The sequence below is a fragment of the Bubalus kerabau genome, chromosome 1 (assembly GCF_029407905.1).
Source record: "Bubalus kerabau isolate K-KA32 ecotype Philippines breed swamp buffalo chromosome 1, PCC_UOA_SB_1v2, whole genome shotgun sequence".
NCBI lineage: Eukaryota > Metazoa > Chordata > Mammalia > Artiodactyla > Bovidae > Bubalus > Bubalus kerabau.
In genome coordinates this window covers 66,173,168-66,186,467 of record NC_073624.1, presented here as the reverse complement: position 1 = coordinate 66,186,467, position 13,300 = coordinate 66,173,168, and the positions used below count along the sequence as shown (strand labels likewise).

The following is a 13,300-nucleotide window of genomic DNA, read 5'->3' as shown; positions in this document are numbered from 1 at the left end:
CTATAATTTTACAGTTGATGGGCCTCTGTACCTGCCATCCCACATCTGCAGACTCAGCCACCCATGGATCACGTAGTAGCAATATGTACTTACGGAAAATTTCTGAGTGGGACCAGGGAGTTCAAACCCATGTTGTTCAAAGGTCAGCTGTACTTGATCAATGTTACTAATTGATACCAGATAATTGATGAGAATCAGAAGACCCTCTACCAAATATCCTCTCCACCATATCTTTTTATTGTGTGACATCTTTTTAAAAAGTGAGTGTCCCTGGGAGGACCAGTGAGTGAATTCAACAACTGTGAAGGCAGGTTGCTGTCCGCTCAACTCAGGAATCAGCATCCAAGGGTTTAGAATTGCTGCTGCTTCTAGTTCTTCTTTGCCATCTTTCTGAAGTATAATTTATAAAATACAATTCACTAGTTTTAGATTTTGCTGAGTTTGACAAATGGAAACAGTTGTAACCACTACCAAAGTCATGATCCAGAGCATTTCCATCACCGCCAAAACTTCCCTCATGTCCCTTACACAGACTAGAAATTTTACTGGGAGAAGGAAGGGGATTTAAGCTCCAGTTGCTTCAGTTTTCCTGAGAAGCAGGAGGTCAGATCCTGCATCGCCCTGTGTCTCCTCCCCATCTCAAGAATGCTGACAGATCTTGTAATCCCAGCTGGGTCGGGTGTGTATTTTGTACCTTGTAAATTTAGACTGACCCACTTGTTTGCCAAGAACTTTCTGGGTTTTAGCACTCAAATACTCATGTCCAGAAAACTCATCTCAGATCCCAGACAAACCAGGGTGGTTGGTCACCCTAGCTGTGACATTCATGCCCTTGTTTCTAAGCCTGAGTTTCTCATTTTAGAGTCAATTCTCTTCTGGGAGCACAAAGTAGGCACTCAATAAACAAGTCCATGGGAGGACAGAAATGAACCTCATTGTAGGCAGCTGCAGATTCCTGGCCTGGAGAACACAAGGCCTGGGTTCTGATCTTGGCTCTGCCAGGTCTGCAGTGGTATGATCCTGGAAAAGTGGTTTCTCACTCTAGGTATGTTTCCTCCACTGCAAAATAGGGGATCCTTAGTCACTTCTGCCTCTGCTGTGATATAGCTCTACCCATCCATGGAATTATGTTCTGATGACACTTCCACTCAGCTTTCTCTTTCTTGCCTCTTGCCATTTCCCCCCTTCAAATATATATAGTAGGTCAATAAATTATGTAAAGGGAGATTCATAATGGAATTGCTGATGGGCCAGGCTTACGTAGAGTGCCGTGAGAGCAAGAGAGTGTGGACTTTGAACCAAGCAGCTGTGGCTGGGAGTTGGAGAGTCAAGTTTCTATTTTCAGGTAAGTGTTTGTGATCCTGGTTTGCTCTTTGTGCATTATTGGGAGGGAAGATGGTGGGGATAGGGAGCCTGCTGTTTAGGAATTTTCCTGGGTGGATGAAGAGGTCCTGTGGCAGAGGATTTTATATGCTTCTTGTCTAGTGGAGGCAGTGATTTCCAGCTGAGCTAGTGCCCAGGAAACAGCACCCAGGCTGTTACTCAGTATTCTAACACAGAAGAAGGAGTACAGAGAGAAATACCAGAACTGGCCCAAGCTGGAATCTATGGCCAACTTAGGCTCAGGAAACTGCCATTCTGTTTCTGGTTCTGCCACATGCTGTCTGTGGAACTCAGGGCACGTTGTGTAACCTCTTTGAGCCTCTGTGTTTGTCTCTAATTTTCCTTTTTGGTGGATTGATTCTGCACTGCCTACTTCACAGGGTGGGTTAATTCAGTGAGATGACACAGCTGGGAGTTCACTGAAACTGAATAAATGCAACGTTGGGTGTTATCCTTAACTTGGAGGCAAATGGAGAGAAACTTGGGGGTTTTGTCTGCTTTTTTGTTGGCTTTTGTCTGTTCCTCCAATAGTGTCACCAATATGCCCTGGCTCCCAATAATATAAGAAGGGTAGGTATGAGGGAGGTACTATTTCTTTGGTCAGAAGACACCACAGCCTGACAAAATTCCTGATTTCAAGAGAGCCTTTCCTTGGCAATAAAGTCTGCTCCTTCTGCCCTCATTTCCAAGTTTGGGGGGCAATGGAGCCAGAACTCCGCTTTAACCCCTCAGCTCAGGCCAGCCAGATACCCTTTCCTACCTAGAGGGGGCTTTCTCATGTGGCCAAGCATTTCCCTCTGGGGCTGCAGGCCTGTGAAGGGTTAAGCGAGCCACACCCTCAGCAGGAACAGCCTCGGACTTTGTGCTGAGCAGCCATTTCTGCCTTGCCTGGCTTGACTGGCACAGGGAGCCCTGGCTGGAGGAGGCAGGACAGAGGAAGGTCAGAATCGTGGACACGGGCTAGAGTAGGGCAGAATCTTTCCTGTCTTTCCTGACACCATGGACAGCTCCCACTAACGAGGACGCCTCTCCACCCTTGGGGCCTGGGACTCCTATGCCCCCTTCCTGTCACACTAGGATTTCATCTACCATTCTCTGATACTGAAGTTACACCCTGGTTTCAGCGTGGGGTGAGTCCTGCCTTAACCTGTTCCTCTTTTCATATCTTAGGATGCCCTATGTGGGAGCTTCTTCCCTGCCCCCCATCCTCCAACCAGTCTTATTCTCGTTCCTTTCAAATCTAAATCCAAAGATGCCTTCTTCCCAGCCCTGCTTCTGCTTCTTACCTTGCCTGCCAAGTTATTTAAAATCTTAACTTTTTCTCAAATCTAGAAAATGTGGGGCGATGATAGTATCTGCTTCCTGGAGATATTGTAAGCAGCAAATGAATGAGTATGTGTAAAGTCTTTAGAGCCTGCCTGGCCCATAGTATTTACCACCTGATTGCTGTTGGCTGTGGTAATCAGTATTCTCATAGCTCCCTCAGTTGTGACTTTACAGGAAGTGATAAGTGCTCACTTTTCCTGGAGCTTGGAGAGGCAGAGTGGAGGGAGAAGGCAGCCTCTGTTCCCTTTCTGCCCCACCGTTCTTCTGGCTTTCCTCCCTTCCCCCACTCAGGTTCAGTGATGCAGGAGAGGAGGATATGGCTGTTTCATTCCTGTTAGGGAGTGGCATTGACCATTGTACTAATAGTTCTGTCCTGCACCAGGGCACCCCACCTGCTCAGTCCCACAAGAAAGACTGAGGAGGGTTGGGTTTCCTCCTTAGGGAGCACCTACCATATGCCACGGAGAAGGCAATGACACCCCACTCCAGTACTCTTGCCTGGAAAATCCCATGGATGGAGGAGCCTGGTAGGCTGTAGTCCATGGGGTCGCTAAGAGTCGGACACAACTGAGCGACTTCACTTTCACTATTCACTTTCATGCATTGGAGAAGGAAATGGCAACCCACTCCAGTGTTCTTGCCTGGAGAATCCCAGGGACAGGGGAGCCTGGTGGGCTTCCGTCTCTGGGGTCGCACAGAGTCGGACACGACTGAAGCGACTTAGCAGCAGCAACCATATGCCTACTGTGTGGGGCCGAGCCTTTCCCCCTCTGCTCTTCCTTGCTCATCCCCACCGGTTACTAAAAAGCTAGGTGTGCCCCTCTGGGGCAGAGTCCCTGCCAGAAGGTTAAGGTCGTGGATGTAAACATTGGGGATTGAGATCGAAAAACGGGGACAGATGTGGAGGCACATCCAAAGTTCCCGACCACTGCTTGCTTGTTGGGGAAAACAAATATCATTTTCATTTTCTTTGGGGCACTCCAGCCTTAAATGGAGGAGCTCCTGCCTCTGTCCTGGGGCTCATCACCTTGTCCAGGCCCCGGTTAAAAACTGAATCTCACTGTAACAATGAGAGGGGAGGGAAAACTTTGGAGCAACTTTGGAAGTGAGTATGGGTGTGCTGGGTGAGGAAATGGGCTGTGAGAGGCAAGGAGTTGGGAGGGAGACGGGTCACAGAGTCAGGGAACCTGGACCTGGGCCAGGGCCTCAGTGCTGGAGGGAGGGAGCCTCCGGTGCCTGGCTGTGGCATGAACTTTGCTTCCCTTTCCTCCCCAGCCCTCTCCCCTGCAGCACAAGGATGCTCCCCCAACTGCTACCTACTGGGGGCCTTCTTTACCCTGGTGGTTGGAGGCAGGTGGTCCTGCCTCAGTCCCACCAACCCTAATTCAGGGAGCAGAGGATCCCTCCCACCTCTGGCTTCCCTGCAATCTCCACACTTACCTTGGGCTGGTCTGGAGGCCTCTTTCAGCTGGCCAGGGGCTCTCTCCAGGGCCAGTACTAGGGGGAGGGGAAGGCTCTCTTAGGTCCTTCTGCCTTCCTTCCCTAAATAGTTACTGGCCGCAAAAGCTGAGCAGATACCAGCAAACTGATCCCAGGACCAATAGCTCCTCTGGACATGACCCTTCTGGAAGGTTCCGTGGGGGTGGAGGACCTTGTGCTCCTGGAACCCCTGGAGCAGGAGTCTCTGATCAGGAACCTCCAGCTGCGCTATGAAAAGAAGGAGATTTATGTGAGTGCCCATGGGTGCCCCCAGCTGTGGATGTGTGGCCAGAGAGTTCTCGGGCCTTTCCCAGACCCACCCTGGCTCACTCTATCATCTCCCACAACTCCAGACCTACATTGGGAACGTGTTGGTCTCAGTGAATCCCTACCAACAACTGCCCATCTATGACCTGGAGTTTGTTGCCAAATACCGGGACTATACCTTCTACGAGCTGAAGCCCCATATGTGAGTAGAGGGACCAAGGGAAGGTGACAGGGCCCAGCTCGTCATGATGAGACATCCTCATTTCCTCCATCCTTTCTCCTGAAGGAGGCTCTCCAGCTGCCCCTTCCTCCCTTGGCCCTTTGGAGGCCCCTTACTAGGCCTGTTGTTTGCCATGGTCTGGTCCAAGTGGGGAGGGTGAATGAGTCTGGGGATCGAGTGAAAGACGGTGTCTTGAACTGACCCCACACTAGTCATCACCCACTTCCTCCCTGCAAGCTATGCACTGGCAAATATGGCATACCAGTCACTGAGGGACCGGGACCGAGACCAGTGTATCCTCATTACCGGCGAGAGTGGAGCTGGGAAGACGGGTGAGGCACCGGTGAGGGGGTTGGGGAAGCCATGGGGTTGCTGCTGGAACTGCCCCCTTGTCTCTCTCCAAGACAGAGCCAGTCCTGCCCCCAACCCCTGAAATTCCTTCCTGGGTTTTTCTGAGTGGTGTGAGGTGCTGCAATGAGGGAGATTAAGGGCAGCGGTGGGGATCCACACGGGGGTTTCTCTTGCAGAGGCTAGTAAGCTAGTGATGTCTTACGTGGCTGCTGTCTGCGGGAAAGGGGAGCAGGTGAACTCTGTGAAGGAGCAACTGCTTCAGTCAAACCCAGTGCTGGAGGGTGAGGAGTCCAGTCTCTGTCCTCTCCACCCCACCCCCACCCTACCATCCCCCGTGTTCCTGAGATCACTGTTCGTGTTCAGCCTGAAAAATCTGAGACTGGCCTGATGGCTGGAGGATCTTCCCCCTTCCTGTCCCTGGGGTCCTTCTTCTGCCCTCAGCCACCTAACTCCTTCTCCCCTCATCTCCACAGCTTTTGGCAATGCCAAGACCATTCGCAACAACAACTCCTCTCGATTTGTGAGTGAACATCTCCTTGGCCTGGGAAGAGAGGGTGTGGGGTCTTGAGAGGGAGGAACATGGCCCAGATGCCTCCTGGACAGGATGACAAGGAAAGGTAGAAGCCAAGTCTCTCTCTCTCTCTCTCTCTGCTCTCTGAAGGGAAAATACATGGATATTGAGTTTGACTTCAAGGGATCCCCCCTCGGTGGCGTCATCACAAACTGTACGTGTCTCCCATCCCACTTACCCCCTCTCCCGCATGCCCCATGGTGTCCCTTTCTGCTAATCTACTGCTGTAGGAAGGAGGAAAGTTAGACTAACAGGCTTCCTAACCACTGGGAACACCAGGGATTAGGACGGAATTAGAGGGAAGTTGTGGTACCTCCCAGATCCTCAGAACATTATTTTCTAATTTTCTGTCAGATCTGCTTGAGAAATCCCGTGTGGTGAAGCAACTTGAAGGAGAAAGGAACTTCCACATCTTCTATCAGCTCCTGGCGGGAGCAGATGCACAGCTACTGAGTACGTGCCAGCACCCGACATGCAGCAGAACATCCTCAGCCTGCATTCAAGCCCCAGAACCCCTGGCCCCTCTGGATCCCTAAAGCCATCTTCCCTTGACTCTCAGGGCAGTCCTACCCTGATTCTTACCCACCCACTGTTGGGAACAAATCCCTTGACTTCTGTGTTCTCTTCCTTTTCTGGGGTTTTAGTCTAGGAATAAGCCTTCTTACCTCTTCACCACTCTTACTTCTCTGAACTGCCTTGATTCCTTTTTCCCCAATTCAGTTCAGTTACTCAGTAGTGCCTGACTCTTTGCCACCCCATGGACTGCAGCACTCCAGGTTTTCCTATCATTCCTTCACCAACTCCCAGAGCTTGCTCAAACTCATGTCCATCAAGTTGGTGATGCCATTCAACCATCCCATTCTCTGTCATCCCCTTTTCCTCCTGCCTTCAATCTTCAGCATCAGGGTCTTTTCTAGAGAATCAGTTCTTTGCAAGAGGTGGCCAAAGTATTGGAATTTCAGCTTCAGCATCAGTCCTTCCAAAGAATATGCAGAACTGATTTCCTTTAGGATTGACTGTTTTCATCTCCTTGCAGTCCACGGTACTCTCAAGAGTGTTCTCCAACATCATAGTTCATCAATTCTTTGGTGCTCAGCTTTCTTTATAGTCCAACTCTCCCATCCATACATAACTACTGGAAAAACCATAGCTTTAACTAGATGGACATTTGTTGGCAAAGTAATGTCTCTGCTTTTTAATATACTGTCTAGGTTGGTCATAGCTTTTCTTCCAAGGAGCAAGCATCTTTTTATTTCATGGCTGCAGTCACCATTCACAGTGATTTTAGAGCCCCCCAAAATAAAGTCTCTCACTGTTTCCATTGTTTCCCCATCTATTTGCCTTAAAGTGATGGGACTGGATGCCATGATCTTAGTTTTCTGAATGTTGAGTTTTATACCAACTTTTTCACTCTCCTCTTTCACTTTCATCAAGACACTCTTTAGTTCTTCTTCACTTTCTGCCATAAGGGTGGTGTCATCTATCTGAGGTTATCGACATTTCTCCCAGCAATCTTGATTCCAGCTTGTGCTTCATCCAGTCTGGCATTGTGCATGATGTACTCTGCATATAAGTTAAATAAACAGAGTGACAATATACAGCTTTGATATACTCCTTTCCTGATTTGGAACCAGTCTGTTTTAATTGTTCTAACTGTTAGAACTGTTGCTTCTTGACCTGCATACAGATTTCTCAGGAGTCAGGTCAGGTGGTCTGGTATTCCCATCTCTTGAAGAATTTTCTGCACTTTGTTGTGATCCACATAGTCAAAGGCTTTGGCATAGAAAATAAAGCAGAAGTAGATGTTTCTCTGGAACTCTCTTGCTTTTGGATGATCCAGCGGATGTTGGCAATTTGATCTCTGGTTCCTCAGCCTTTTCTAAATTCAGCTTGAACATCTGGAAGTTCATGGTTCACGTACTGTTGAAGCCTGGCTTGGAGACTTTTGGATGTTACTTTGCTAGCGTGTGAGATGAGTGCAATTGTGTGGTAGTTTGAATATTCTTTGGCATTGCCTTTCTTTGCAATTGGAGTGAAAACTGACCTTTTCCAGTCATGTGGCCACTGCTGAGTTTTCCAAATTTGCTGGCATATTGAGTGAAGCACTTTCACTGCATCGTCTTTTAGGCCTTGAAATAGCTCAACTGGAATTCCATCACCTCCACTAGCTTTGTTTGTAGTGATGCTTCCTAAGGCCCACTTGACTTCACATTGCAGGATGTCTGCCTCTAGGTGAGTGATTACACCATCGTGGTTATCTGGGTCATGAAGATCTTTTTTGTATAGTTCTTCTGTGTATTCTTGCCACCTCTTAATATCTTCTGCTTCTGTTAGGTCCATATCATTTCTGTCCTTTATTGTGCCCATCTTTGCGTGAAATGTTCCCTTGGTATCTCTAATTTTCTCAAAGAGATATCTAGTCTTTCCTATTCCATTGTTTTCCTCTACTGCTTTGCACTGATCACTGAGGAAGGCTTTCTGAGCTCTCCTTGCTATTGTTTGGAACTCTGCATTCAAAGGGGTATATCTTTCCTTTTCTCTTTTGCCTTTAGCGTCTCTTCTTTTCTCAGCTATTTGTAAGGCCTCCTCAGAAAAGCATTTTGCCTTTTTGCATTTGTTTTTCTTGGGGGCGATCTTGATCACTGCCTCCTATACAACGTCATGAACCTCCATTCATAGTTCTTCAGGGATTCTGTCTATCAGATCTAATCCTTTGAATCTATTTGTCACTTCCACTGCATAATCATAAGGGATTTTATTTAGGTCATACCTGAATGGTCTAGTGGTTTTCCCTACTTTCTTCAATATAAGTCTGAATTTGGCAATAAGAAGTTCATGATCTGAGCCACAGTCAGCTCCCAGTCTTGTTTTTGCTGACTGTATAGAGCTTCTCCATCTTTGGCTGCAAAGAATATAATCAATCTGATTTTGGTATTGACCATCTGGTGGTGTCCATGTGTAGAGTCTTCTTTTGTGTTGTTGGAAGAGGGTGTTTTCTATGACCAGTGATTTCTCTTGGCAAAACTCTGTTAGCTTTTGCCCTGCTTCATTCTGTACTCCAAGGCCAAATTTGCCTGTTACTCCAGGTGTTTCTTGACTTCCTAGTTTTGCATTCCAGTCCCCTATAACGAAAAGAACATCTTTTTTGGGTGTTAGTTCTAGAAAGTCTTCATAGAACCATTCAACTTCAGCTTCTTCAGCGTTACTGGGCATAGACTTGGTTTACTGTGATATCAAATGGTTTGCCTTGGAAACGAACAGAGATCATTCTGTTGTTTTTGAGATTGAACCCAAGAACTGCATTTCAGACTCTTTTGTTGACTATGAGGGCTACTCCATTTCTTCTAAGAGATTCTTGCCCACAGTAGTAAATATAATGGTCATCTGAGTTAAATTTGCCCATTCCAGTCCATTTTAGTTCACTGATTCATAAAAATGTTGATGTTCATTCTTGCTATCTCCTGTTTGACCACTTCTAATTTACCTTGATTCATGGACCTAACATTTCAGATTTCTATGCAATATTCCTCTTTACGGCATTGGACTTTACTTCTGTCACCAGTCACACCAACAACTGGGTGTTGTTTTTGTTTTGGGTCCATCTCTTCATTCTTTCTGGAGTTATTTCTCCACTCTTTTCCAGTAGCATATTGAGCACCTACCAACCTGGGGAGTTCGTCTTTCAGTTTCGTATCTTTTTGGCTTTTCATACTATTCATGGGGTTCTCAAAGCAAGAATGCTGAAGTTGTTCGGCATTCCCTTCTCCAGTGGACCACATTTTGTCAGAACACTCCACCATGACCCGTCCTGGCTTCTTGGGTTGTGCTAGTGGTGAAGAACCCACCTGCCAATGCAGGAGAAGCAAAAGACAGAGGTTCAGTCCCTGGGTCAGGAAGATTCCCTGGAGAAGGAAATGAAAATCCACTCCAGTGTTCTTGCCTGGGAAATTACATGGACAGAGGAGCCCAGCAGGCTACAATCCAAGGGGTCTGCAGAGAGTCAGACATGATTTAGCGACTAAATCTCCTCTTTTCCCCCAAGCTGGCTTCAAAAACAGAACACTTGTTTCCATCTGCCATGCTTTTCTACCTTTAATTCAAGGGACTTTATCCATAGCTCAACAGGAGATTGGACAGGATGTTACAAGTATTCAAGAACTTCCAATAAGCTCTAGTTGAAGTTGTTTTGGGTCTATATCTGTCTCACTCATGACCTTGTCCTTGGTTTTTTCTTCTGTGGAGGTTCCATTCATCAAACACCTCTTGAACATTTACTATGCTTGAACATCCTGCTAGCTTCTAAGGATAAAGAGTTGAGTAAGACATGGACCTTGTCCTTGAAGAAGTCTTCTTCTAGGGATCGCAGATATGTGAGCAGATACATCACAGTGCAGTGTGACTGTTGCCAATATGCCGTGCAGTTGGCTATAGGTGCAGAAGTCATGGAGCACCATGATTTTTCTTAGGGAAGAGACCATCTCAGCCTGATGCTGGCTGGGCCTTACTGCAGGGTCTGATGGGACTTTAAGCCCTGCCAGTTTCCTCTCTAAATCCCACCTCTGGCTGTGGGCACTGTGGATATCTGATGCCTAAGAACTTATGGCTTTGATTTCTGGTTATTCTGTGCTGGACTTGTGCCTGCCTCCTTTCACCCTCCTGGAGATCTCTATGGTTTAAGAACCCCCACAGGTATCATCTTCCCTCCTGGCTTAATAGTCTTGATTGTATTCAATTTGTCTGAATCAGACACTGGAGTCTTGCTCTGGCTGATCCTTGCTCATTGGTTTGAGTCCGGATGGGGCCTCCCTTCCTGGTGTCATCATCCCAGGGCCTTTCTGACTCATTCTCCTTCCAGACATCCCTCTTTATCAGCCTCCTGTTTCAAAATTTTTGTCTCAGGGGAAGCTGCCATTAAACTCTACTTTGACAGTCACTCTCTAATTCTCAGATCTTTTGAGTAACAGATAACTGATACTATTCAAGCTCTATGATTAACTCATTCCTTCCCATATCAGTGAATGGCTTTGTCCATTCCCTTGAATCATTTTTTAAAAGAAAGTTTTGTATGCCAGTCAGGCATGCAGAATATGAAGATGAAAAACACAATCCCAACACACAAGCTGTTCATTGGTAAGAGGAACAGGAAAAAAAACCCAAAACCTAATCCATGAGATGTAGTCTGGGGTACGGATGCACCATGTGGAACACAGGAGAGCCATTTGGCTCAGCCCCAATCTGAGAAAACCTTCCAAAATGGGGTCTGGTTTGGGGAACATAGTGTCTGCCACTTGGTTGGTGTTTTGTGAACAAATAATGAATGCCCCAACCTGGGCAATGGGCAATGTGTGAAGGCTGGGGGTGGGTGGGAGATAGGTGCTCACCCTTTTTTCCTCGCCTTTGTTCTCCCAGAACCACTGAGAACTGAACAGCATGGAAGGATTGCTTTTCTGGTTTTATTGTTTAGAACCCTGAGGGTGGAGAGAAGAGTAGAATGAGGGTTTTCTTTCATAAAAGTTGGGGAAAACCTCAAGAATTACGAATACCCACTTCCCTGGTAGCTCAGCTGGTAAAGTATCCGCCTGCAATGCAGGAGACCCTGGTTTGATCCCTGGGGTGGGAAGATCCCCTGGAGAAGGGAAAGGCTACCCACTCCAGTATTCTGGCCTGGAGAATTCCATGGACTGTATAGCCCATGGGATTGTGAAGAGTTGGACATGACTGAGTGACTTTCACTTGCAAACCCTAGATACAACTTAAAAAAGTAGTAGTCTATAATCATAAGAATTAATGATCCCAACACAAAGACTACACAGGAAGAACCTAAAACAAAAATGGCTCCTCTGAATAAATGAATGAACCAACCTAGAGCAAGGTCCATGAGGGTCAAGGTTGGAGGACTCAGAGAGCCCGTGTACTGACCCTTTTCCCTCATGCTGGTCCTTGCAGAGGCCCTGAAGCTTGAGCGGGACACAGGTGGCTATGCCTACCTGAACCCAGACATGTCCAGGGTGGATGGCATGGATGATGATGCCAACTTCAAGGTCCTCCAGGTGGGTACCCAGGATGAGCCATTAGGCCATGCCCTGAGTCCAGGCTCTGGCTTTGGGAAGGGAGGCAGGCATTGGACTGGCCTGAAGTTCAGCTTCCGATTCTCCTTTCTTCCCTAGAGTGCAATGACTGTGATCGGCTTCTCTGAGGAGGAGATTCGGCAGGTGCTAGAGGTGGCGGCCCTGGTGCTGAAGCTGGGGAATGTGGAACTGATCAACGAGTTCCAGGCCAATGGGGTACCAGCAAGTGGCATCCGTGATGGGAGAGGTCTGTACCCAATCAGCTCCCTATGGGAGAGGTCTGTACCCAATCAGCTCCCTGAATCTCCTACTGCAATTTCTGTTCTCCCACCATCTTCAGCATAATAGACTTCACTCTAAGTCCCCCTCTGCCCGCTCAGAAGTTCCTCCCCAAACATACTCATTCAGAACATCCTGTGAGACACATTGGAATGAAGTTGGATGTTCCATAGACCTTGGTTCTGGGACTCTCTGAATTCTCAGTGGATTCTTTGCAAAAATGGGGACAATTAACACTCATTTCAGGAGATTCTCATATTAAAGGAGATGATACACGCAAAGTGTCAAGATCTCCCTTCTCTCCTCCTCCTCCCCAGATGTTCCTCCAAGGCCATATTCTGGATGGGCTGTAAGGACTTTCCCAGAAAGACTCGGGAACAGCAGGCCCCCAAGCAGTTTCACATATCAACCCTCCCTCCTCCCCTGGGAGTAAACCCTCTCTCAGGCCATGTTGTATTTCCTCATCACTCCCAGGTGTTCAAGAAATTGGGGAATTGGTGGGTTTGAATTCAGTGGAACTAGAGAGAGCTTTGTGCTCAAGAACCATGGAAACAGCCAAAGAAAAGGTGGTCACTGCACTGAATGTCGTCCAGGTGAGGGTCTCTCAGGGAGGAGGCTGGGTTCTGAGTCTGTTCTACGGCTGTCACACTAACCAGCAGCCCCACCCTCCAGGCTCAGTATGCCCGGGATGCTCTGGCTAAGAACATCTACAGCCGCCTTTTCAACTGGTTAGTGAATCGAATCAATGAGAGTATCAAGGTGAGAGATTGCCCTCCTTCCTCAATGATCTCCTCTGCCTGTCCTGTGCCTTGGGTTCTGAGATGAACAGAGGGAGAATGGTAGCGTGTTTTCTTTTATCCACTTATTTTTGAATCTGTGTTGTTTTGGAAATACATCTTTTTTTTTTTTTTTAAATTCAGCTATCTGGATTCTCTATCAGCTGCCTGGTCTTTTCAGCTGCACAAAGATTCTGAGCCTCAGTTTCCTGATTTGGGAAACGAGACACTAACATTTACGTGTTTCCCAGGATTTAGTGAGGATCACTAAATTTAGTGCTTCCGTGGTAGCTCAGTCGGTAAAGAATCTGCCTGCAGTGCAGGAGACCTGGGTTTGATCCCTGGGTAGGGAAGATTCCCTGGAGAAAGAAATGGCAACTCACTCCAGTGTTCTTGCCTGGTAAATCCTATGGACAGAGGAGCCTAGCGGGCTACAGCCCATGGGGTTGCAAGAGTCAGACACGACTTAGCAACTAAACCATCAGTGATGATCAGATAACTTTGTGTACGTGATTACCATATAATCCAGGAATTCTACTCCTAGGTATATATCCAAGAGAATGGAAAACATGTCCACATA

The 13,300-nt window shown here is 47.4% G+C and overlaps 1 protein-coding gene and 1 long non-coding RNA gene across 2 annotated transcripts in view; one reads left to right on the top strand and one right to left on the bottom strand.

The window, feature by feature from the left end:
• Nucleotides 1-235: 235 nt before the first annotated feature.
• On the bottom strand, nucleotides 236-11,765 carry LOC129641630 (uncharacterized). The gene is made up of 3 exons (XR_008709367.1): nucleotides 11,585-11,765; nucleotides 4,150-4,411; nucleotides 236-386 (listed from the first exon to the last, which is right to left on the bottom strand). It is a non-coding gene; the product is annotated as an uncharacterized LOC129641630 (long non-coding RNA).
• MYO1A (myosin IA) overlaps nucleotides 4,316-13,300 on the top strand; it is a 23,922-nt gene continuing 14,937 nt past the window's right edge. The window contains exons 1-11 of the mRNA XM_055566296.1: nucleotides 4,316-4,438; nucleotides 4,542-4,657; nucleotides 4,913-5,007; nucleotides 5,203-5,307; nucleotides 5,500-5,546; nucleotides 5,688-5,751; nucleotides 5,952-6,050; nucleotides 11,544-11,647; nucleotides 11,765-11,912; nucleotides 12,419-12,537; nucleotides 12,617-12,703. Of these exons, the coding sequence (XP_055422271.1) occupies nucleotides 4,325-4,438; nucleotides 4,542-4,657; nucleotides 4,913-5,007; nucleotides 5,203-5,307; nucleotides 5,500-5,546; nucleotides 5,688-5,751; nucleotides 5,952-6,050; nucleotides 11,544-11,647; nucleotides 11,765-11,912; nucleotides 12,419-12,537; nucleotides 12,617-12,703 (1,098 nt within the window). The 5' untranslated portion in view covers nucleotides 4,316-4,324. The remainder of the gene's footprint in view (nucleotides 4,439-4,541; nucleotides 4,658-4,912; nucleotides 5,008-5,202; nucleotides 5,308-5,499; nucleotides 5,547-5,687; nucleotides 5,752-5,951; nucleotides 6,051-11,543; nucleotides 11,648-11,764; nucleotides 11,913-12,418; nucleotides 12,538-12,616; nucleotides 12,704-13,300) is intronic.